We start from the raw sequence: 23,703 nt of genomic DNA on the forward strand, positions 1-23,703 counted from the left end.
GGTAGAAATCCGTGTTACCAACATTGAGGCCCTAAGAATTCACAGGCAGCTGCCCACTGGGCTCTATGAGGGAGAGAGCAGGCTACAGCCTTGGCCTGGTTCTGCAGAGGAACATGATTTGGAGGAGCAGAAGGAAGGCATGAGGGCAGCAAAGCCATGGGGGATGCCGAGGTGCAACATCAGGAGAGTCAGTTCTACATCATCACCTGGGCGTGGGCGGAATGTTCACGCCTCATCGGAAGGAAGAGTTGAGCTCTGACTTCATGGCTGGCCTGAACATTGGCCGTCTTCCTAAGAGCCTGGTCATAGGAGCTCCTTCCTTGTTTCTGGTCTTCTCCATCTTCCTGTGTGTTGAGGGCAATGGCAGCACCGGAAATTAGTGAGAGACAGAGAACAGGAGTGAGTTCCTGTAATGTTCAACTTAGCCCAGAGAGGACATGATCAGCAGGGACGGATTGAGGGTCAGGCCAGACACGGAGTCGTTGCCATGCTTGATCTCCCTGTGGCTGGGACAAAGAACAGCTTCTGGGAGTCTCTGGACAGCTGATCCTTCTGTAGCTATTATTGGCCAAGAGTGGCCTGGCCCAGAGTTCCGTTTTACTGGAGGGAAGCCTCAGCTCCCAGGCTGAGCAGCTGCCCAGTGCTGGTGTCAGAGGAGGTGAGGAGACCCTGCTCTAAGGCAGGCTGAGCCCAAGAAAGGGAGAGGCGCTGTCCTGGTGTTAGGTGGTCCTTGCACCTTTCATGTGTGACCTATAAGACATGAATTTCTCTGTATCTCTGAGACAGCCTTGCAATCATCAGTCCAAAAGTCTGTTGTCTCCTACTCATAGGTGGAGGAATCCTGGCCATGGCAGGTCACGGGAGGGCAGGGACTGTGTCCTCCTCATTCCTTCTCATCCCAGAGCTCAGCCCTGGGCAGCCCATCTTGGGCCCCAGTGATGTTCTGATGCCAGCATTCCTGTTCTGAAATGTAGCACAAGTGTGGCAAGGCTTTCTGCTCATTTTCTGTAGTCTCTGGGTTCCCACGCTTAGCCAGCGGCCTGCCTGGATTCTCATCCAGGGGAGGAGAGTGTGGGCTCCTCATGCGGTGAGGTTTTCTCTTTGCTCCTGCGGTTCTGCTCGTGTCTTCTGAAGTGGGCACGGAATGATTACAACGATAAATTTTGTATATGTTTTGCCACAATAATGTCTGAAGTTCAGTAAAAGGGATGGAAAGTGAAGGAGAAGCATATGTAGACCCAGGAAAGATAAATGACATTGTCACATTTCAACAGGAAAGTGGAAATTTCCCGGGCCTCTAAATGCGTAGGGGAAGGATGAGACACTGCCATGGCATCGGCAGTGCGTGTCTGTGCTGCCAAGGCTCTGTCTTCCATGGCTTTCCTGATGGTCTCACTGACCTTTCTTCATCCCCAAGGAGGATGTTCTGGCAGGAGTTCCGTTTTTGCAGTTAACCCCCCTTGTCTACATGGGCCAGCCCCGTGTTTTTAGCACCCGAGTCTCCCTGACGGGTTCCTTCAGTGCACCCAACGTGCTGACAATGACTCCGTGTTTCCTAGAGCGCGACGAAGACTTGTTGTGTGAGCATCCACTCAAGATACTATCTGACATGTTACTAGGCTCTTTTGAGGTAAAGTCTTTTTTGTTTATCTGAGGTGGGAATTTTGTTTCTCTTGGTTTCCATATAAATTGAGGTAAGATAGGATAATCTTACCATGTACATTATGGATGACTTACGGAGTTTCTTTGTGGGCAGCTGAAGATGAGACTTTATTACCCAGCAAGAATGAATTCGAGATAACATTTATAGGTGGCAGGTTCACCTAAAAACTCTATGGCAGTAAGCATTTTCCATGGAAGTCCTTTCTTCTTGAGAAGAATGGTGAACATGCAGTGAAAATAAACTTGAAAATCGGGCACAAAAATCTTGGGCCTTTGTACGTGTCCTCTAGGCTTTATTTGGGGCCCTTGTGTTGACTATTTTCACTATTTCCATTGGGTTTTCTAATGTCAACAAGTGCAGTAGAGACCTGTGCACACAGGACACAGTGTGGTCTGACTCTTGTAATGTGTTTCTTTTCTCTAATTGCAGAAGAGCATTGACGTAGAGACCGAAGGTATGTATTCTGGGATAGTTTTTTTAAAAATTGTTTTTATTTTACTTGAAAGTCTGGGATGCGTGTGTAGAATGGCACGTTTGTTACATAGGTATAAATGTGTTGTGGTGGTTTGCGGCACCTATCAACATGTCATCTAGGTTTACTGCTCAGCATGCATTACGTATTTATACTAACGCTCTCCCTCGCCTTGCCCCCCACGCTCCAGGAATTACTTTTTTGCTAAGGAAATACCTTATTTTTTCAGAAAGGTGGCACTTTTTTTTTTTTTTTTTTCACAAATAGCACTTTTTATTTGACACTTACTCAAGTCTGAACTTTAAACAGATTCTTGGACTGGTGGTTCATATCCATCAGCTCGTTCAACTTTAGCACCTGTCTCGTCCCCAGTGGCTTTTCCAGAACTACTGCCTTCACCGTGAAGCTCCATGAGCTTTCCCAATTCAAACTTGGGCTTCTTCAGCATTTTTACTTTTCTAACGAAGACATCATGGAGAGGATAAATAGATTGGCAAGCCTTTTCTATGTCTTTTCCAATGCTGTCTGGAATCAATTTATTGACCACTTCTTTCAAGTCATTTGTCTGCACCTCTCGGGTCATGATTTCCATCATCTTCTTCTGGATTTGGCGGACCTGTTGGTGCTGAGCATAAGAGGTCTTCCGTATCTGATCGTTGCGTTTTTTAGTAAAACCAACACAGAACAGACGAAGCAAGTAACCATCGGTAGTCTTGACATCAACATGAGCTTCAATCATTGTCTGCCACTTTTTGACCATGGAACACATTTTGTCACGGGTAAGATCCATGCCATGGAAGTTAGTCAGGCAGTTTTTGCCCTGAACATCTTCAGTAATCAGCTTGAATTTTCTAAATGCAACTTCATCATTGTGCAAATCAGCAAGACTCACTTCAAACACACGACCCTTGAGACCATCAGAAGCAATTTTGGTTCCTTGGGTTCTGGTGACGAGCGTCTTTCCAATATTTCTTATATTGAACATAGCAGGTGCTTTCACATAATACCAATCTTTCTTAGAAAATGGATCAACCACTTTCTTCTTGGCTCCCTTTTTGCCGCCTTTCGTAAGGCGCTTGTTCTTGCCAACCGCCATGGTGCTGATCAGAGAGCTGAAAAGCAAGGTGGCACTTTTTACCATGCATTTGGTGGAGAATTTCTCTGGAGCTTCCTCACAGAAATGAGGTTTTAGGCAGTTTGGTATGAAAAACAGTAAGACTTCGGTACAGAATTGTGACCATCTTTCTGTAGTCTCTGCAGGAAGTGGTGTCCCGTACGTGAAAGAGGGTGGTGTGCACCAGGTTTGGGAGGTGTGGAGGAGAGAGTCTGTGGGCAGTGATTGTGTCTTTGGGAGTTTTTGTGCATGTTCATAGCACAACACAAGGATTAATTTGTTTTTTTTAAGACTATTCCATCACCCTGCACACTTTACATAAATCAACCTTTTCATTCTCTACCACAGTTGTCTGAAGTTAAGTTTAATATCCCCAGTCATCAGATACTGGTTGGGCAGGGATGAATTTCTCAACGTCTGGCTTTCTCAGTAGAGGAGGGAAATGGGAAATCAGGAGCGGGTGGAAGGTTGATTCTATGGGCTGCTGTCCAGTATTGGTCTCACAGCCCTGGTATAACTCATCAGTCTGGCAGACTTTGAGCACCTAGGTGTGCATGTGGAAGTTTGATAGCGTATAGACATTCTAAGCACTGTCTGTCCTCATAGGATGGTCTCAATGGTTGCATAACCCGGGATTAGAGTTGGGATGTTTTCGAGTGGACTTTGGTGTGGTCAGAAATGTGAAACACACATGGCGAGGTCACAGGCTTTTCGTTCAGTGGTCGTGTTATTCCTCAGATCCTGTTTAAAAGCAGAGAACAGGCTGGGTGTGGTGGCTCACGCCTGTAATCCCAGCACTTTGGGAGGCCAAGGCGGGTGAATCACTTGAGGTCAGGGGTTTGAGACGAGCCTGGCTAACACTGTCTCTACTAAAAACGTAAAAATTAACTGAGTGTGGTGGCAGGTGCCAGTAATCCCAGCTACCCAGGAGGCTGAGGCAGGAGAATCACTTGTACCTGGGAGATGGAAGTTGCAATGAGCCTAGATCATGCCACTGCACTGTAACCTGGGCAACAGAGTGAAATTTTGTCTCAAGAAAAAAAAAATGGAGGACAATCAGGGACACAGTCTATTCTATTTCATAACACGATTGCCACAAGTGTCACATATGCCCTAATTCAGCCCACACAACCAAGACTCAGTGCAGAATAGGAACTCAAGGAAGAACTAGGGTGTTATTCTGACGTCCATCTCCCCCGGTGGAATTTCCTGCATAGCTAGTTTGGAGAGTGTTAGCGTCCCCACCTCCTGCCCCCCATGATGGGTTGTCCTGGTGTTGGAGCCAGCGTGAGCATGAGCAGCAACTGCTTTCACAGACACATACATTGTGTTGAAAAGGAAGAGCGGAAGGGCAAATATGCTAAGTGCGTGTCATCTTTCAATGACAGGATAGTTGAATATTTTAAAATCTTGGTTTAATTCTCTTTGAATCAAAGGTTCAGAGAAGTCATAACTCTTTTGACTAGAATTAATTTTTTTGAAGAAAGGTGGCTTTTTATGCAGCACAAAATGTTTCGGGGTGGGGGATGATGATCAGCAGCACCTGTGGATGCTGTGGGGGAAATGACCTCAGAAGGGATCACAAAGGGAGCGCAAGTTAGCTCAGGTCAGATTAGGAAGGAGGAACCTAACACGCTGTAGGGAGGGTCGCCTGCCCCGTGTCCTGTGCCCTCTTTGAGATCAGCTGTGTCTCATTGCTGAACTTGCCTTAGCTAGAGGACCAAGGCTCTGTTTCCCATGACTTTCCTCATGGTCTCATTTGCCTGCCTTCACCACCAAGGAGGATGGGCCTACAGCTCCGTCTGTGGTAACCCACCTTCTTCACACATGCCAGCCTCATGTCCATACCACACAATACAACCCAAGGAATTTTCTCAGCAGAATCCATGTGGTGACACTTACCCTATGTCTCCTAGATCCTCAGGAGGACCTCGCAGCGGAATATCCACGTGAGGCACCCATTGAGAGGGTCCTCTCTGTTATCAACGTGAGTTCTTCTTTCTTTATCTGAAAGGGGAATTTCATTTTCCTAGGTTTCTTTCAATTTCACTTGAATGAAGATAGGAAAACCTTAATACCATGTACATTATAGATGCCTTAGAGAATTTCTTGGTGGGAAAATGTAAAATGAGAATTCTTTCCCAACTAATAACTAATTCAAGATGGCATTCTTGGATGACAGCTTCAGTTACAAACTATGTCAGCAAGCACTTTCATCAGGAGGAAAACCTCCTTGAAAATACTGAACTTACCACCAAAATTAACTTTAAAATCTTGCACAAAAACCTGCTGATTCTGTACAAGTGTTTTCTAGGCTTTATTTTTGCGGCCGTTGCCTCCACCAGAATTTCCCATCTGGCTTTCTAGTAGCACTAAGTTAAGAAAAGACCTGTGTCAAGGACAGCACGATCTTACCCTCACAGTGTTTTCCTTTCTCTAAACTCAGGCGGAGGCATTCACGGAGACAAATGGTACGTATTCTGGGATCACCTATTTGGTAAGGAAAATTCTTAGTATTAAGAAAGGTGACACATTCTTGCTTGCTATTATCGGGAGAACCATTCTCGTAGGAGCTTTGTGCTGGAAACGGGGTTAGGGCAGAAATCGCTGAGTGTACCGAAGAGGGGTGACCATCTACTAGCGCCTGTTAGCTGCGGTGTCGTTTTTATGACATCAGATGAGGTGCATCAGGGTGGGGGGTGGAGGGAGTCTGTGTAGAATGATTATGAGTGTCTTTGGGAGGATGTGTGCATTTCTCCAGAAGGCATGTTTCCATGTGCACAGCTCAACACAAAGATGAGTGTGGTAAGTAACAATCCCATTACCACTGCACACCGTGCGTCAGTCAGCCCATGGGTCCTCCACCACGGCTGTAGCTGAAGGGCAGTTGGAGATCCCCAGTACTCAGGTGGAGATAGTGCAGAGATGAATTTGCCAAGCTCTTTATCTCCTCAGTGGAGGAGGCAGAGGTGCACTCAGGAGTGGGTGGAAGGTGATGCCATGGGCTACTACTTGGCAGTAATCACGTGGTTCTGGTATAATTTGTCATTGTATCAGAGAGTTTGAGCACCTAGGTGGCAGATGAAATCTGGATAGCCTTCAGAAATCCCCAATACTGTCTCTCACATAGGATTGTCTCAATGGTCACATAACTCAGTGTAGGGATAAGTACATTTTACAGTGGACTTTGGTGTGGTCACAACTGGCAAACAGACATTGCGAGGTCAGGCTTTTGGCTGCAGTGCTGTGTTAATTTTCTCATCTCCTGGTGAAAAGCAGAAAATGATCAGACATGTTATATTGTATTTAATGAGATAATCTCCACAATCCTTACATATGCGGCAGTTCAGCACGCACACCCAAGACACCGCACCAAATAAGAACGGAAGGAACAACTTGAGTGTTACCCTGGTACTCATCTTCTCGCTGGAATCTTCTACAGAGCTGGGTTAGAGAGGGTCAGCGCCCCCACCTGCTGCCCCCCAGGGTGGGCTGTCCTAGGGCTGGAGCCAGTGTGAGCATGAGCAGCAGCAGGCCCCATGGCACACACACACTGTGTTAAAAAGAAGGGCCGAAGGACAAACATCACATGCCAAGTAGGAGTCATCTGTAAATGATAGGATAATCGAGTATTTTCAGATCTTGGTTTGGTCTTCTTTAAAACAAAAGGTTAGTGAATATAGAGAATATTTTAGCTAGATTTGAGTCTCCTCTTTGAAGAAAGGTTGCTTTTTATCTAGTACAAAACGTTCTGTCCGGCCACGGTGTCTGACACCTGTAATTCCAGCGTGGTGGGAGGCCGAGACGGGTGGGTCACCTGAGGTCGGGAGTTCGAAACCAGAGTGACCCACATGGAGAAAACCCGTCTCTACTAAAAATACAAAATTAGCCTGGCGTGGTGATGCATGTCTGTAATCCCAGCGAATCAGGAGGCTGAGGCTGGAGAATCGCTTGAACCTGGGAGGCTGAGGTTGTGGTGAGTCGAGATCATGGCATTGCACTCCAGCCTGGGAAAGAAAAGCAAAACTCCTCATAAAAAGAAAAAAAACGAAAAAAGTTCTAGGAGGGACAAAAAACACACAGCAGGACATGTGGATCCTGGGGAGGAAATGACCTCGAGGGGATCGAGAAGGCAGGACAAGTTAGCTCAGGTCGGATTAGGAAGGAGGAGCCCTGGATGCTGCAGGGAAACACTGTGTGGTGGGCCCTGTTTGAGATGGGTTATTTCATGTGCAAGAGGTGGCCTTAGCTAGAGGACCAAGGCCCTGTCTTCTGTGGCCTTCCTGATGCCTTCCTTCACCATTTGCCTTCCCTCACCACCATGGAGGATGGACCGGCAGAGGCTGAGCCTGTGCTGTGAACACACCTTTCCACACACACCAGCCCCGGGTCCACAACTCCAAGACCACCTGAGGGATTCAGTCAGTGGAGCTCATGTGCTTATAGTGACTCTGTTTCCCAGGTGACCTGCAAGATCTGGAGGAGGATGTGCCAGAGCAGACATCCTCGGAGGGAGCCTCAGGGGTTCACATGGTAAAGTCTTCTTTTATCCTCTGAAATGGAAATTTTATTTCTCTCGGTTTCTCTCTGTTTTAATGGAACTAAGATGTATACATCTTACCATGTACATTATCGGTGACTTAAGGAATATCTTGGTGGGCAAATGTCAGAGTTCATTATCAACTAAAACATGGTTTCAGATGGCATCCGCATTTGCAAGCTGTGTGTCAGCAGGCATTTTCCTCAAGAGAAATGCCTTCTTCGGGAGAAGTATTAGGAATTGTCAAACAAAAACAATGGAAAATCTTGTAGAAAAATCTTGTGCCTTTCCACGAATGTCTTCTAGATATCGGGGCCATTTTCCCAACCACTGTTTACCTAATGTGTCTTTTTAATGTCAACAAGTGAAGACCTGTGCACACAGGAGACAACATGGTCTGACCCTCATAGTGTTTTCTTTTTCTCCAGATGCGGGTGGACCCAGCCACACTGGCAGAAAGTACGTATTCTGGGGTCATCTCTTTGTTGAGGTTTGAAACCTCAGTGTTGCGAAGGTGGCGCTGTTTCAGCTGCATTTGCTCAAGGGCTTCTCTTGTTTGAGCTTCCTTTAGAAATGAGATTTGGGAAGTTTGATTTAAAAAATACCAAGAGTCAGGCCGGGCGCAATGGCTTATGCCTGTAATCCCAGCACTTTGAGAGGCCGAGACAGGTGGATCATCTGATGTCGGCAGTTTGAGACCAGACTGACTAACATTGGGAAATCCTGTCTCTCCTAAAAATGCAAAATTAGCCGGGCGTGGTGGTGCATGCCTGTAATCCCAGCTACTCAGGAGTCTGAGGCAGGAGAATCAGTGGAGCCCAAGAGGTGGAGGTTGTAATGAGCCAAGATTGTGACATTGCACTCTAGCCTAGGGAACAACAGTGAAATCTGTCTCAAAAAAAAAAAAAAAAAAAAAAGGACCAAAAACTAAGAGTCCAGTAAACGACTCTAACCATGGTACTGTCATCCCAGGAAGCAGCAGTGTCATGTAGCGTGAGGTGCTGCATCAGGGTTTGGAGGGACAGAGGAGCGAGTCTATATGGAATGATTGTGGATGTCTGGGAGTGTGTGTGCATTTCCCCAGAAAACATACTCCCATGTTCACAGCACAACACAAGCATCAGCGTTCAAGGAAAATTCCATCACCATTGCACAGTTTGCATAAATCAACGCATTCATCCTCCACCACAGCTGTCCCTGAAGATAAATTTACCATCCCCAGTCCTCAGATGGACATGGTGCAGAGACGAATTTCCCAAGCTCTTGATCTTTTAAATGGAAGAAGCACATGTGATCTCGGGAATGAGTGGAAAGTTAATGCCATGGGCTACTACCTGGAATTTGTCACAAAGACCTGGTATAATTTCTTGCTAGGCCAGGTTGTTCCAGCACTTCTGTGTGCGTGTGGGAGAATGAAAACCTATTCAGATCCCAAACACTGTCATGACTGGGTGGTGTCAGTGGTCAGCTCACCCAGGGTTGGTTTGAGCAGGTACATTGTACAGTGGGCTTCAGTGTGATCATTAACGTAAAACACACAGAGTCCACAGGCTTTTGGTCTACAGCGGTGAGGTCATTCCTCAGCTCCTGTTGGAAAGCAGACAATGATGAGTGGCATATTCTATTGTATTTAATGAAATTATCACTGCGCGTCTTAGAAATTCAGTAGAACCCAATCCCAAGACACGGCATCCCATAAAATCTCAAGGATCATCCTGGGTGTTAGCCTGGCACCCATTTTCCCTGCTGGAATCTCCTGCATGGCTGGGCTGGAGAGGGTCAGTGCCCGGCCCCCGGCCCCCTCGCTACTCCCATGACAGGCTGTCCCGGTGCTGGAGTCAGTGTGAGCATGAGCAGCAGTGAACCCCACGGGGCACACACTTTGCGTTGAAAAGGAGGAGTGGAAGGACAAATCTCACAGGCTAGGTAGGGGTCATCTTTAAATGGTAGGATAATTGGGTATTTTCAAATCTTGGTTTAATTGCCTCATCACAAACAGTTAGTTAATGAAATCTTCTGGCTAGAATTAAATCTCTTTCAAGAAAGGTTGCTTCTTATTCAGTACAAAACCTTCTAGAAGGGGTGATATACAGAGCAGCAGCACATGTGCGTTCTGAGGAGGAAATGACTTTGGCAGGGATCAATAAGAGGGCCTTGAGCTCAGGTCAGATTAGGAAGGAGGAGCCCTAAGAGGCTGCCAGGGACACACAGCCTGCACTATGTGGTGTGCGCTGTTTGAGACTGGCTATTTCACGTTTATGAGGTAGCCTGGAGCTAGAAAGCCAAAGGCCCTGATTCCCTTTCTTCCCTGCCTCTATACTGTTCTGCTGTCCTCTTCCCCCACCCACCTCAAGCAATGTTACTGAATTGTTCGTGAGCAACACCACCAAGGTGCTGACGGTCACTCTGTGTCCTCCTAGTTCCGCCGGGACATCTGCAGGAGTGGTCCAGTGACAGCGAAGACGAGGAGGACCCAGAGGATGTGGAGGTCAGGCCACCTGGATTTGTCTGAGAAAAACTGCTGCTTTCTTAGCTTTATTTTATTTGAGTGAAATTAAGATACAAGAATGTGACAACATATATCTTAGATTAGTTACACAGTGTCCTTGGGAGGAGCTTTAAGTGAGAGTCTGTTCCCCACTGAGGGTTGACTTAATACAGAGGGAGAAAGTGACAGCATCCACCACACATTGTGGGGCAGTGAGCTTGTGCCTTTACCAACTTGGTTCTCTTTCGAACAAAATCACTTACTGGCCAACCAACATGGACTTGAAAGGAAACGTCCTCTGAGAAAAATGTGTCTTTACTGTGAGTCGATTTGCTCTGTTCTTCTTTTGGGTTCCTTTGAACACTGGTTTCCATCTTGTTTTCTTTTTTTTTTTTTTTTTTTTGAGACTGAGTCTGGCTCTGTCGCCCAGGCTGGAGTGCGGTGGCCGGATCTCAGCTCACTGCAAGCTCCGCCTCCCGGGTTCACGCCATTCTCCTGCCTCAGCCTCCCGAGTAGCTGGGACCACAGGCGCCCGCCACTTCGCCCGGCTAGTTTTTTCGTATTTTTAGTAGAGACGGGGTTTCACCGTGTTAGCCAGGATGGTCTCGATCTCCTGACCTCGTGATCCGCCCGTCTCGGCCTCCCAAAGTGCTGGGATTACAGGCTTGAGCCACCGCGCCCGGCTCCATCTTGTTTTCTAATGTCACTAAGTGAGGAAAAGTCCTGTGCACACAGGACACAGCAGGGTCTGATGCTCATAGCAATTTATTTTCTGTCATTACAGAAATCCTCAGGAGTTACAGAAAAGGGTACGTATTGCGGAAGCCCTCCCATCCTGATGAGTCACCCAGATGATGAGGAATGTGCCACGGTCTCGCTGGCCTTCCTGTGGACAGGCAGCCTGAGTGGAGCTTCCTCTCATGGATGAGGACCTAGGCTGTGATGGGAGGGAGGGGTGGTTGTTGCAGATAGAGCATGATGGTCACATTCTGCAGTCCCTGGGAGCAACTGCGTTGTCTGAGGATGGGGTGAGGTTGTGCGCATTGAGTTGCTGCGTGTCTTTTTGAATTCATGTGGTGAGTATCCAAGATACATAATGTCAAGGTCATGTAGAGGCCCAGCCTCTACCCCTCAGCCTAGTCTGGTTTCCGTGTTCTGTGCTCAGGAAACATAGCAACATGAAAAGGTAACCAAAGGGCTTGCCCTAGGGTGTGAGTGGCAGGGCGAGCACTTGCCTTCCTAGGAGGATGGAGGGTGACTCATGCATTATGAGGTGGGGAAAGACAAATGTGACTGTGGTACAGCAGAGGCTCCAGGACGTCCCCATTGAACCCACCATGGACAAAGGTTTTTGTTTGCTCCTGAAGGCCTTTGCAGAAAACAAGTCAAGGTGGTTGGCTTAAGGTCATATGAAAATAAAATTAGCCAAATTCTGGATTGAGTTTCTTCTGGGAGCCTGCGTTTGGTGGAAATACATTGTATGTGAGTTGAATTTGATTGCTCTGTAGATGTCCATACTTAACCCACATTTTAAAACAATGAGGCTGCTGTGATTTTAAAATGTCCCTCGGTAACCTCAGAAACTATCTCCTCATAACCCAATTCCCCAGTCATCTCTTATCTTTAGAATACAGTTTTTTTGTGTGTGGTATTCGGGGCCTTCTGCTGTGTGTGATCAAAGGCACAAATCAGCGTTACCAACACTGAGTTTCCAAGAATTCCCAGACAGCTGCCCAGTGGGCTCTGTGAGAGAGAGAGCAGGTACAACCTTGGCCTGGGCCTCAAAAGGAACACGATTTGGAGGAGCAGAAGGAAGGCATGAGGGCAGCAGAGCCATGGGGGGCAGCCGAGGTGCAACCTCAGGAAGTCAGTTCTTCGTCATCACCTGGGTGTGGCCGGGATGTTCATATTCCATCTGAGGGAGAACGGGTCAAGCTCCGACTTCATAGCTGGCGTTAGCACTGTCTGCCGTCTTCCTGAGAGCCTGAAGAAAGAAGCTAGTTTGTTGTTTCTTGTCTTCTCTATTTCCTGTATGTCAATGGCAGTGGCACCACCAGAAATGAATGAGAGGCAGAGAACAGGAGTGAGTTCCCGAAATAGCCAATGTGGCCCAGAGAGGACATGATCGGCAGGGATGGACTTCAGGGTCAGGCCAGACACAGAGTAGTTCCCAGGCCTGGTCTCTCTGGCTGGGACAGAGATCAGCTCTTGCTTTTCACCTGCTTCTGGGCGTGGCCTGACAGCTGGTCCTCGTGTAGTTGCTGTTAGCCAAGTGTGATTTGGCCGGAATCCTGCGTGACTGAAAGGAGTGTCAGCTTTCAGGCAGGATGGCTGCCCCACACGAGTTGCAGGGGAGGTGAGAAGGGACCCTGTTTCAGTGCAAGGTGAACTCAGCAAAGGGAGCGGGGCTGCTCCCGAGTCCAGGTGGTCCTTGCACCTCTCGCGTGTGACCCATGAGACGTCACTTCGCCTGTTTCTCTGAGATAGTCTTGGAAGTATCAGTCTCAAACTCTGTTTTGTTTTACTCATGTGTGGAGGAATCCTGGCCGGGGCTGGTCACTGGGAGGGCAAGGACTATGTCCCTCTCGTTCCTTCTCATCCCAAAGCTCTGCCCTGGGCAGCCCATCTTGGGCCCCAGTAATGATCCAGTGCTTCCAACCCCTTTGCTGAGATCCAGCCCCAGTGTGAAAAGGCTTCCTGCTCATCTTCTTCAATCTATTGTTTCTCATGGTAGTCTAGAAACCTGAGTGGGTTCTGATCCAAGGTCACAGGAGAATAGGGGGGCTTCTGAAGTCACTGAACTGTCCCCTCATCTCTACTCTGGCTGCCTTGGTTCAGCTTTTCTCCTTGCAGAAGATGCTTTCTTTCTGTTGATGAGTCCTCCTCTGCTGGACCAGGCGTTTTTATTCTTGTTGTGGCATCCCTGCACTTCACAGGGCACCTGGAGCTTGTTCCTGTGCCCCTGAAGTACCCATCCATGAATGATCAGATCAGAGCAAACCACTCTGCCAGGAATCAGCAGAGGGGAGAGTCACATCTCCCTCACCTTTGGGTTTAGACCTGTGCATTCCAGTGTGGTCCTCCGTGGCATATGTGCCCATTCGTGTTTAAATAAATGAAAAATTCATAACCTCCTCACAAGAGCCATACTATAAGTTCCCAGTTGCCAAATGTCTACTCTTAAGAGAGCATCTCCATTCTCCCTGAATCACCTGGGAAGCAGCTGCTGTGAGTCTGGCCCAGATTCTGTTCACTGCACTCACCTGACTCAGTGCATGTGCATCAAGGCTGGAATCTTGGGTTCTCAGACTGGAGGTAAGAGATGCTCTGAGCCAGTGTCGGTGAACAGTTGAAAGGGATTGTTCGGGTTCTCTGTCTCACCTGAAGGCTCCCAACTGTGAGCAGGGCCTTCCTAACGGCCCCTGAGTTCACAGAGCCCAGGGAGAATCACCGTGGACTGAGCAGTAGTGCCGATGTTTGTGACTCTGTACTTGGGCTCATGGGCACCACCTCTGGATCCATCCAGGGGGAAATAGACTGGTCAGGTAGGGACCGACACTCCAGGGTTGACCAGTGAGGAGGGTTCTTGAGGATTGGGTGACATTTGTTTTGGAGCCTAGGATGGGATCAGTGAAGTGACTAAATATGAAAGGAAATAGGTGTAGAAGTGTGATTTGGTTTATGTATCTTAATGAGAAAGTTGTAAGAGTTTTGTTCTCATGAGCTTTGTGTGAGTTGTGGTGTCACCATCATTTCTTGCTCTGGTGTTTAAAGATTACATTTTGCAAGGACCAGATCATTCCTGCCTTTGCCACAGCGAGCACCAGAGCCCTGGGTTTGATGAGGCAGCGTTTTGTTGTGAATGGAGATGACAGGATGAGTGTGCAGGTGTAACGTTGAGTGTCAGGGGGGACACAGCCCCTCACAGGTGCTACGTGATCCTGACGACAAAGTCCTTCATACATGTGCCAGGAGCTGAAAGGAGCCCACTCTCTTTCTCTACACTCTCGGGACCTGCAACGGCACCTTCCCGTCCTGTCCTCAGCGTCTGCTGCTGCTCTAAGGGTGCTCCCTGGGTGGGATGACACAGGGAGTCCTTCCTCTGGGATTCCTGCGTGTGGCCGGCATCCTGGAGTCCTCAGGGTGGAACACTTGACTGAGCACAGTTTTGGCCTCCACTCCTCACCCAATCCCATCCAATCCCAAATCCGTGGGCTTTGAATGAAACCTACATTGGCTTTCATTGGAGAGGCCCGAGTCCAGCTGTGGCTCAAGGCCCTCTGTGGCTGGCAGGAATCCTCGGGGATATGTGTGGAGGGGCTGCTGTGTTGCTGTAGGCAGTGGCTCTCGCCCTCCCTGTAGCCTGGTCCCTGGAATCCACTGGGCCCAGGGCAGAGCCTCTGGGCAGCCACCACAGGGGTCACTTGTTTTGTGACACCCTCCTCTCTGGCCCAACAGCCTCGTCCTGCTCCCCACACTCCAGTCAGGCCCAGCTTTTTCTGTGTGTCAGGCCTGCCAGGTGCCCTCCCACCTAGTCTTCCCACAGCTCAGGCAAACCCTGGGAGGCCCCCTCATTTCTGTGCTGACAACTGCTGGCCTCACCTGCAGATTAAAGCAACTGGGACAAGAGGCTTTATCTTGAATTCTGTTCCATTGTTTCCAAATACTCAGAAGCTGGTGGGATTCGTTTGACGACTGAATATTTTCCAAGTCTCTAAGGTCATTCCAGGCGTAGAACAGTCACTGTATCTGTGACGTCATTCATCATCAGCTCCCACAGCCCCCAACACAACCGCAGGCCTGTGGACATCGGTCATGATCACCTCCCACGGGCCCCAGCACAACCCCAGGACTGACTGAATCTGTGGCATTGGCCATCATTGCCTCCCACAGCCCCCAACACAACCCAGGCCTGGGCAGGTGCTGCCGACCCAGGGTGCGATCTGTGTGTTGACTGGAGGCTGGCAGCGCAGCCTTGGCCTTCTTTCCGATGTTCTACTGGAGAACAGTAGGACTGGTGGAGGTCCACAAGGAGGAAGGAAATGGGATTCATGAGGGAACAGAAGCAGGCCCTACAGGAGGAGGAGGGAGGGATTCCACGTCGTGCACAACGTTGTGAAGGGGGCGGCCGCCTCTTGGAGGAACAGAATGACACGGTTCCCCTCCCTTGGCTGTTACGGAATGTGAGGGCTGGGAAAGTGTGTGGGAAGTCGGAGGTCCCTTCCTCGTAGCACAGAGGAAATGATACGGACTGTGGAGAAGTCTCCAGAAATGGGCACATCAGAGGCTCTGGGGTTGGCTCCACAGCCCCGGGACAGCAGAGTCTGAGGGGTTCTCTCGACAATAACTCTCCCCTTTCCTTCTTACGGCCGCCCCCATCACCGCTTCTCCTCCGGACACTCTGATGCTTGCTTCCCAGAACTGGAAGACTCCACCATTACAGGCCACCAGGAGGTAATTGATCTCCTCTTATATGCTCTCTCTTTTATCCTCTTTCTGACTCATGAGCTCCTTTCTTAGCTCTGGTCCTTTTCCTCTTTCCTCTCTTGTGATTGTTCTGAAGGACCTGGTCTCATCCCACAGTTGAGGTCCTCGGGTCTTCAGTGTCGATAAAACCCCTCCCCAACCCTCCTGCCCACTACCTTGGCGTTGCCCTGTTTACCGGCCCCCAGGCTGCAGCTTTGAATCTTGCTGAACAACCCTTCAGGGTCCAGGGAGGGGCTGGGCTGGGGTCAGATGAGCTGGACCCCACCATGCTGGAGGGACTCCCAGTGACATCTGGGTCTGCTCTGGGCACCCCCTGCCCAGATAGGACTTTTCCTGCACTGGCGTCTCTGGACATATACAACTGTTCTCCTTCTCACAGATGTCAGCAAGTTCCTCCTCTGCACCTGCAGAAGCAGCAACAGAAAAGACAAAAGTGGAAGAGAAAGAGTGAGTGTGTGGCGGGCAGAATGATGAGGGAAGCACACACGTGCCCGTGTTCTTCATGGCTACGCTCACTTTCTTGTTGTCCCATCAGGAAAACCAGGAAGAAAACCAGGAAGCCCAGGAAGAAAACCTGGCGGAATGTCCTGAGCCGTTGGGACATTTTTAATATATTTTAGAGACCTCTGAAGGTAAGTGAGGGATGCCCTGAGAACATCCTCCAGGAAACAGACACCCACTCCAGAGCAGCCCCTGAGCCTGCTGGGCTGAGCCCTCCACAGGCTGCTTAGTGAGGGAGACACTGAGGTGCTGGTCGGGCCACCGTGTGCAGGATACCAGGGGCTGTGCACTGTGTTATTTGCTGCAGTGACACTTCAGCTCACCAGCGTCTCATTTGGGGGGACCCAGCTCTGTCCGCCCAGCCCCTTGAGGCCAACAGGGAGTATCACTAGTTCATCCTGAGGAGAACTAGGGTTGACCATGAATCGCCCCCAGTTCAGGCCTCCTGGGAAAGGTGTGAAAAGGATGGAGGTACCCCCAGGCTCCTTGTCACACGAGCACGCAGCCCACGCGGCCCAGTATTGCCCAGTATTGAGGCCAGCGGGCACTCAGTAGGTCCTGGCATCGAGCAGGGGACACGGCAGGATCCAAGAAGCACTGAAATGTGCCCAGTCCTAGGGGTCCTTCAGCCTCTGTGGGGGCCTGGGGACCTGGGGTGACCTCATGGCCCCATTTTTCAAGATGAGGTTGGAGGCTTCTGTATGTAGAGAGCACTGGCTTGGGCGTCAGTGGTTCTGTATCTGTGCCAAATGCCAACAAAACAAACCCCTGAAGACATTTCAGGGCCATGCTCACTTGGGAGGGGTTGAGGGCATGATTCAGGGAGCCTCTGTTTTTTAAATCTATTTTCCAATCTTGAAATCAGGCACACATATAAACGTGTGTTTGTGTGTATCTATACACTGTTTTTCACTCTTTCAAATGTATGTCTTCTGTAACCCTATTATTATAGAATATACTAAAGTGAGAAATTTGTCTTACCAAAGCGTAATTTTAAAAATTACAATACAAAGACAGGTCTGGTGGGGATGTTAGAAAGACCAGGTCTTACTAGGCAATAACAATGACGTGCTCCAGGCAGCTGTGCATATTCAATGTGCAGCTCTTCTGTCTGGATGGCACAGAGGATCTGGGTGGCAAGGCAGGGTCACCACCCCCACCCTGTGTCATGAGACCTCCTACTCCCCTTAGGGCCCAGGGCTCTGCCTGTTGATCCTGGAATCCTCAAAATTCCCCCGTTTCTCTGTGTCTGTTTTACTCTCCAGGGAACCAGCCCCCTGAAGGTGCCTGTGTGAGCGCCCAGGTTCAGTTCTTCCTCCATGACACTTACAGACACTGTCTGTGGACAGATAACCCCTCAGCAGAGAGCAGCACACAGGCCTCAGTGCCTTGGCATCTGAGTAGACCTGACTGTGGGGAGCTCAGGGGCCCAAGGTCACCTTCCAGGGCCCGAGGAGCTCTCTGAGACCTGCACGACCCCAGGGAGCCCCTCCTCCCTCCGCCTCTGTGCCTCCCCAGTGACCCTTGCACCTCTGTCTGTGTTGCAGATTCCACGAACACCAGGAAGGGGCCTGATGTGGGGATGTCAACTTGGCTCAGACTTGATGTGGATCGTGATTGTTTCAGGAACTGTGTTACTCCAAAAACTTTTATAATCTTTGCTTAATTTGTTCTTAAATATTTTCCTGGCTGGGCACGGTGGCTCGTGCCTGTAATCCCAGCACTTTGGGAGGCCGAGGCGGGTGGATCACCTAGGGTCAGGAGTTCGAGGCCAGCCTGGCCAAGGTGAAACCCCGTCTCTACTAAAAACACAAAAATTAGCTGGGCATGCTGGCGGGCGCGTGTAATCCCAGCTACTGGAGAGGCTGAGGCAGGAGAATCGCTTGAACCTGGGAGGCGGAGGTTGCAGTGAGCCGACCGAGATCATGCCACTGCACTCCAGGCTGGAGACAAAAAAAAAAAAAAAAATTCTGACTTTAACATCTGTTTTTTAGAGGGCAAAAATTGTTCTTTTGTTGTTTCTATTTTACATTTTTTTCCTGAAGTTATATTCCAATTGTTTTCATTCTTTCTGAAGTTTTGTTCACTCAGTTTTGAGTTTTTGTAATTTTGATAGACGACTTTTGTGCTTTCATTTTCTTAATTACTTTTACCTCATTTTTAAAACAAATCCATAGTACGGTAAGTTACATCAAGATGGAGTATTTTTGTTTTGTAGTGGTTGATATTCTGGATGTATTTTACATATATAAGTGTTAATGGCCTGGTGCAGTGGCTACCGCCTGTGATCTCAGCAGTTTGGAAGACCAAGGTAGGAGGATTGCTTGATCCCAGGAGTTTAAGACCAGCCTGGGCAACATAGTGAGACCTCATCCCTACAAATAAAACTTTTTTTAATTAGCTGGGCATGGTGGCATCTGTCTGTAGTCCCAGCTACTTGGGAGGCTGAGGCAAGAGGATTGCTCAAGCCCAGGAGGTTGAGGCTGCAGTAAGCCATGACTGCACTCCAACCTGGTGACAGAGCGAGACCCTGTCTTAAAAAAAAAAAAAAAAAAAAAAAAAGTTTATTAATATCAGTTAGAAATCTAGTTGTTTATTGCAGAACTAAACCAGTTTATAGCAGACATGAGCACTGGGAGGGAAATGTTACGTTTTCACTCCAGGCCTTGAATCCTTAACCAGCAGCTGTGTGTCCTTCAGGGTTCTGTGGTTCCTGGTCCCAGAGAAATCACTCGCTCCAATGTAACGAGTGAAGAGTTCTTTAGGTGATGGCCACTGGGCCCAGCTTTGCTGTTGTCTTTGCTGTCTCATAAGCCTCGTGTTGCTCACGTTCAGTTGTGTGTGAGTGCACTGACTGTACCATGAGCTTCTCCAAGCACGTGCAAGCAATTTGAGAGGATGTTTTATCGGGTGGGTCAGGTGAGGGAGTTAACATGGGGGCAAGAAGGAAAGTTATTAATTCACGTGAAACTACCAGCCCTTCATCACCTAACTTGTGATTTACAGACACTGAGCACACTGCAGGTTGAGAAGGTGCTTGGTCCTTTTTGTAGCCTTACCCTGTGCTCTTTAGAGCTGTGAGTGTGCTGCTTTTTCTCACCATTTTGTTTCTTGTAGATTGTTGTCCTTGATACTGGAAAACATTTTGAAGACAAGACTCTAGACTCTGAACAGTGGCCTATGCCACACTAGTTTATTGGAAAATGAGAAACTTACATTACTGACAAGGTTGGAAGAATTTTCTGTCCTGCAGTGGCCTGTGTTTCCCTGGTCTTTACCTTGCCACTCTGCTTTATTCTCTTTTTGTGTGGCAGTCGTTATGATGCCAACTTTTGGGGTTTCTTTGTCCTCCTCTTTTCTTCCTACCTGCCAGCATTCAAATGGCCACTTCTATTAGGTGATGGAATTCAGGAATGTATTTCTGTATATTAATCCTGATACGGTTTCACTCATCCCTCTGTTTAACATTTAGGGTACAAAGTAGTCACCGGGAGGTGCCACTCAGTATACAGCACTGTGTTTAGAAATTGAGGGAGCCATGAAATATTGAGCCTCTGCTCTCTGAGACCTCAGCCAGGTGCAAAGAAGAGATGCAGAACCGCATTTCAGGTTGTGTTATGTACACCCAGCAGCACCAAAATGTGCCTGGGAATCACAGGGGTCAGAAATTTTGAGGCAGGTATGGCTGAGGCTTTATGAAAAAAGATGGGGTCTGTGCCAGGCCTCAGATGTGGGAGAAGGAGGATGTGTCAGGAAGCAGAAAGAGCGTCACCAAAGTGCTGCTGTGGGGCACGTGGGCCGTGTTTGGGGAACAGCAGCGGCTTTGTGTGTCAGGTTTGCCGCACCTGTGGGAGGCTGCGTTGGTAAATAAGCCGCAAGAAGTAGACTAGGGTCACTCAAATTAAAATTAAAAGTATGTATGGCTTTGAAGGCCAGCTGAGTGATATAAATAGAAACTATAAACAGTATCACATTTATTGAAGACAGCTTTTGCTGCCAAAGGAGTTTTTGAACTTTTTTGGATTGTGTAGTTGGTGGGTAAAGAATTATTGACCTAAATGTATCCGATCTTTGAGTGTTTTAATATGCTAGATTATTGGAGGTGAAATGGCTAAGTCAAAGGCGATGAGTGTTTTTGAGACTCTTAATGTTAATTGCAAAATGAACCTCTAAAAAGGCAGTGCCAGCTTAGACCATGGCTGAGAGCTCTTGTTTTATCTTGTCCTGCTGAGCTGGGTGTTACAACATTGAAACCTTCTGCAGTGTGTTCTTTCTCTCTCTGTCTCCTGCCTTCATCCCTTTCTTTCTTTTACTTCTTTTAGGATAGGCTCATCTGTACTTTTCTGATAGAGGTAACCATTTGTCACACCATTTTCCGTAGGGCCTGCTGCCTTCCCATTCATTGGTGACGGCACATTTATCCTACCCTAAGCTTTTGATAATGTGTCAGGATCTTTCTGTCCTGTCCTCTCAAAGAGGTTAAGTATTTTTTATAATGACTTATAACTGACTGAAGTTATAATAGTTTTCTAATGTCAAATATAAAAATAGGCTGGGTGCGGTGGCTCACGCCTGTAATCCCAGCACTTTGGGAGGCCAAGGCGGGTGGAACGCTTGAGTCCAGGAGTTTTGAGACCAGCCTGGACAACATGGGGAAACCCCATCTCTACAAAACAAAAACAAAACAAAAATTACCCGGCTGTGGTGTTGCAGGCATGTAGCCCCAGTTACTCAGGAGGCTGAGGTGGGAGGATGGCTTGAGCCTGGGAGGTGAAGATTGCAGTGAGCTGAGATCACACCATTGCACTTCAGTCTAGGCAACAGAATGACTCTGTCTCAAAAAAAAAATGTGTACACTTTATTGACTCATGTATGTCTGATCGGTATTTTTGAGTAGAAATTGTTTAGCCACTACTTTAAAGCTTGCTTTATTTTTTTCTGAATTTTATTGACTCATGTATGTCTTAGTCTTTTTTATTACAAATTATTTATTGTTTAGTCACTACCTTAGAGCCTGTTTTATTTTTTCTGAATTTTATTGACTCATTTAGGTCTTAGCCCTTTTTATTACAGACTATTTATTGTTTACTCACTACAGCCTGTTTTATTTTTTCTGAATTTTATTAAAGGATGATATTGATGATGAAATGTCTTATGATGAACATTTAGAGGTTTATTTTGAACAACTGGCAATTCCAGGAATGATGGAATAAAACATATGAAGTAGAAGGACTGGAACCTCCATAAAAAATACTTTGTTACCTACAAGTGATCCTAGTCAGGTATGTTACAGTCTTAATGGCTTTTCAGAAATTTGACAGAAAATTACTATTGATCTCATTGGATGTTTACATGAATTTTAAGCCTTTGGTTTTCTTTTAACTCTGTTTTTTACAGGTATGAATTGATAAGAAATACCTGCACCTTTCCTCCTTCCTATCTTTCCCTTGCCTACAGAAAACTGAAAAGTAAAACAGTGGACATCTACATATTCTTCATTCAGATTAACAAGTTGCTAGCATTTGCCACCTTTGCATTTTCTTTCTCTTTCTGTAAGTACTTTCTTCTCTGAATCATTTGAAAGTAAGTTGCAGAGAGCATGATGTTTTACCCCAACACTTCAGCATTTATCTCTTGCGAATAATGACGTATTTCTACATAATTACAATTCTACCATCTAACTATAATACAGTAATTTAATGTACAACCCATATTCAGATTTACCTAATTGTCTCCAAAATGTTCTTTATTTTTGGTTTACACCCACAGTTTAATGAAAGATTAACCTTGCCTTTGGTTGTCATGTCCCTCTCTTCTTTTACTTTGGAGTAGTTCTTTCAATACATGAAACATTTTGGAAAATCTAGGCTCTTTGTTTTGTAGAGTGACCCATAATCTGATATATCTGATGGTTTTCTTCTTCTCCTGACTAGAATAGATTGAGCATTTTGGCAAGAATACCGATTGAACAGTGTTCTCATGAGTGGATTCAGATTAAACAGAGAATAATGCCTAATCCAGATGAGGCAGTGTTGGATACTTATTGCCTCACACCGGGGGATGTTTGAGTCTGTCTGTCCCACGATTGATGAAGCTATGTTTTGTAATTTTGGTTGAGGTGGTGTCCACTGGACGTCTCCTTGTGAAGGGAGCTTTCTCCTTTGTTCTTAGTCATCTGTGGGATGAGACATCAAAGCACTGTGAGCGTTTTATTCCCCGGCAACCTTCATGAGCTGGTTTCAGTGTCATGAGCCTCTTGGAAACATTGGTTACACCCGTGGTTCCAATGGTGATTTTTCTCATTCCTTTTACATTGATTACCTGCCTCCTTCAATGAGGTAGATGTTGTCTGCTCCCCATGTTTTCCCCTTCAAAATGTTTAATTTTAATTTAAATGATTAATACGGCTAAGTTATTTCAACAGGCAAATGAAAACAGTAAAGTGTCAGTTTTATCCAGAAAATAACAGCGCTGGTTGCTCATGGCTCACACTCTACTGAAACGACTCAGGAAGAGCCTGAGGAAGGCCATGTTGTTTGTCTACCTGGGACTAGTAAGTATAGAAATAGGATTCCTTTGTTCTTAAAGTCTAGTTTTGACTTTACTTTTAAAATATAATTTCTTTGGTATGATGAAGCTCATGCCTGTAATCCTAGCATTTTGGGAGGCCAGAGAAGGAGAATTGCTTGAGCCCAGGAGTTTGAGACCATCCGAGGCATCATAGGGAGACCACACACACACACACACACACACACACACACACACACACACACCCCGGGAGTGGTGGCATGCAACTATGGTCCCAGCTACCTGGGATGCTGATGTTGAAGGATCATTTGGGCCCAGGAGGTGGAGGCTGCAGTGAACTGTGATTGTGCCACTGCACTCCAGCCTGGGTGACAGAGCAAGACCCTGTTTCACAAAAGAAGAAGAAGGAGACCATCTGTTAGTCTTCTTGATTTTTGTAAAATGTGATATGTGATGGTTGATAAGCTTTATGCATATGTCAGTCTGTGGCCATTTAATTTTGAACTAAGGACTTGTTCTATTACAGCACAGTAATCATTTTACTAATTAGTGACTATTTGTCATTGAAAACAATACATTTAGTTTTAATACAGTTGAGTACTCACATATTTCTGGGGAAACTTGGTCAGGACATTTCAACTGAGAATTGTCAGGCACTTTCTCACTGATAAGCATGCTGCTCGGTGGTGCAGCTCACGTGCAGACGACTCCCTTCATGTAATTTAGTAGGAAAATAACAGAAATACTTGTATATAAAGTAAAGCAAAATTCTGGTTATTGAATCACAGCACCTACTGAAGGAAGTTCTCAAGTTTTGATTGAGTTCTAAAAGTTTTTTGAAGATTGGAATTCTTCATATGTAAGTAAAAACAATTTCTGATGACCCATTTCTAGTCCATCTTCTAAAGAA

At 47.1% G+C, this 23,703-nt stretch overlaps 1 protein-coding gene and 1 pseudogene across 2 annotated transcripts; one reads left to right on the top strand and one right to left on the bottom strand.

The window, feature by feature from the left end:
- Positions 1-2,375: 2,375 nt before the first annotated feature.
- LOC112626875 lies at positions 2,376-3,249 on the bottom strand (annotated as a pseudogene). Its single transcript, XR_003119975.1, has one exon. The product of XR_003119975.1 is annotated as a 40S ribosomal protein S3a pseudogene (transcript).
- Positions 3,230-16,384, top strand: LOC112627127 (protein FAM153C-like). The gene is made up of 8 exons (XM_025389432.1): positions 3,230-3,259; positions 5,166-5,236; positions 5,820-5,875; positions 7,712-7,782; positions 8,218-8,248; positions 15,697-15,731; positions 16,144-16,211; positions 16,300-16,384. Exons 1-8 carry the CDS (start codon positions 3,230-3,232, stop codon positions 16,382-16,384), a joined length of 447 nt encoding a protein of 148 aa, XP_025245217.1.
- The last annotated feature ends 7,319 nt before the right edge of the window (positions 16,385-23,703 follow it).

Source organism: Theropithecus gelada, chromosome 6 (assembly GCF_003255815.1).
Source record: "Theropithecus gelada isolate Dixy chromosome 6, Tgel_1.0, whole genome shotgun sequence".
NCBI lineage: Eukaryota > Metazoa > Chordata > Mammalia > Primates > Cercopithecidae > Theropithecus > Theropithecus gelada.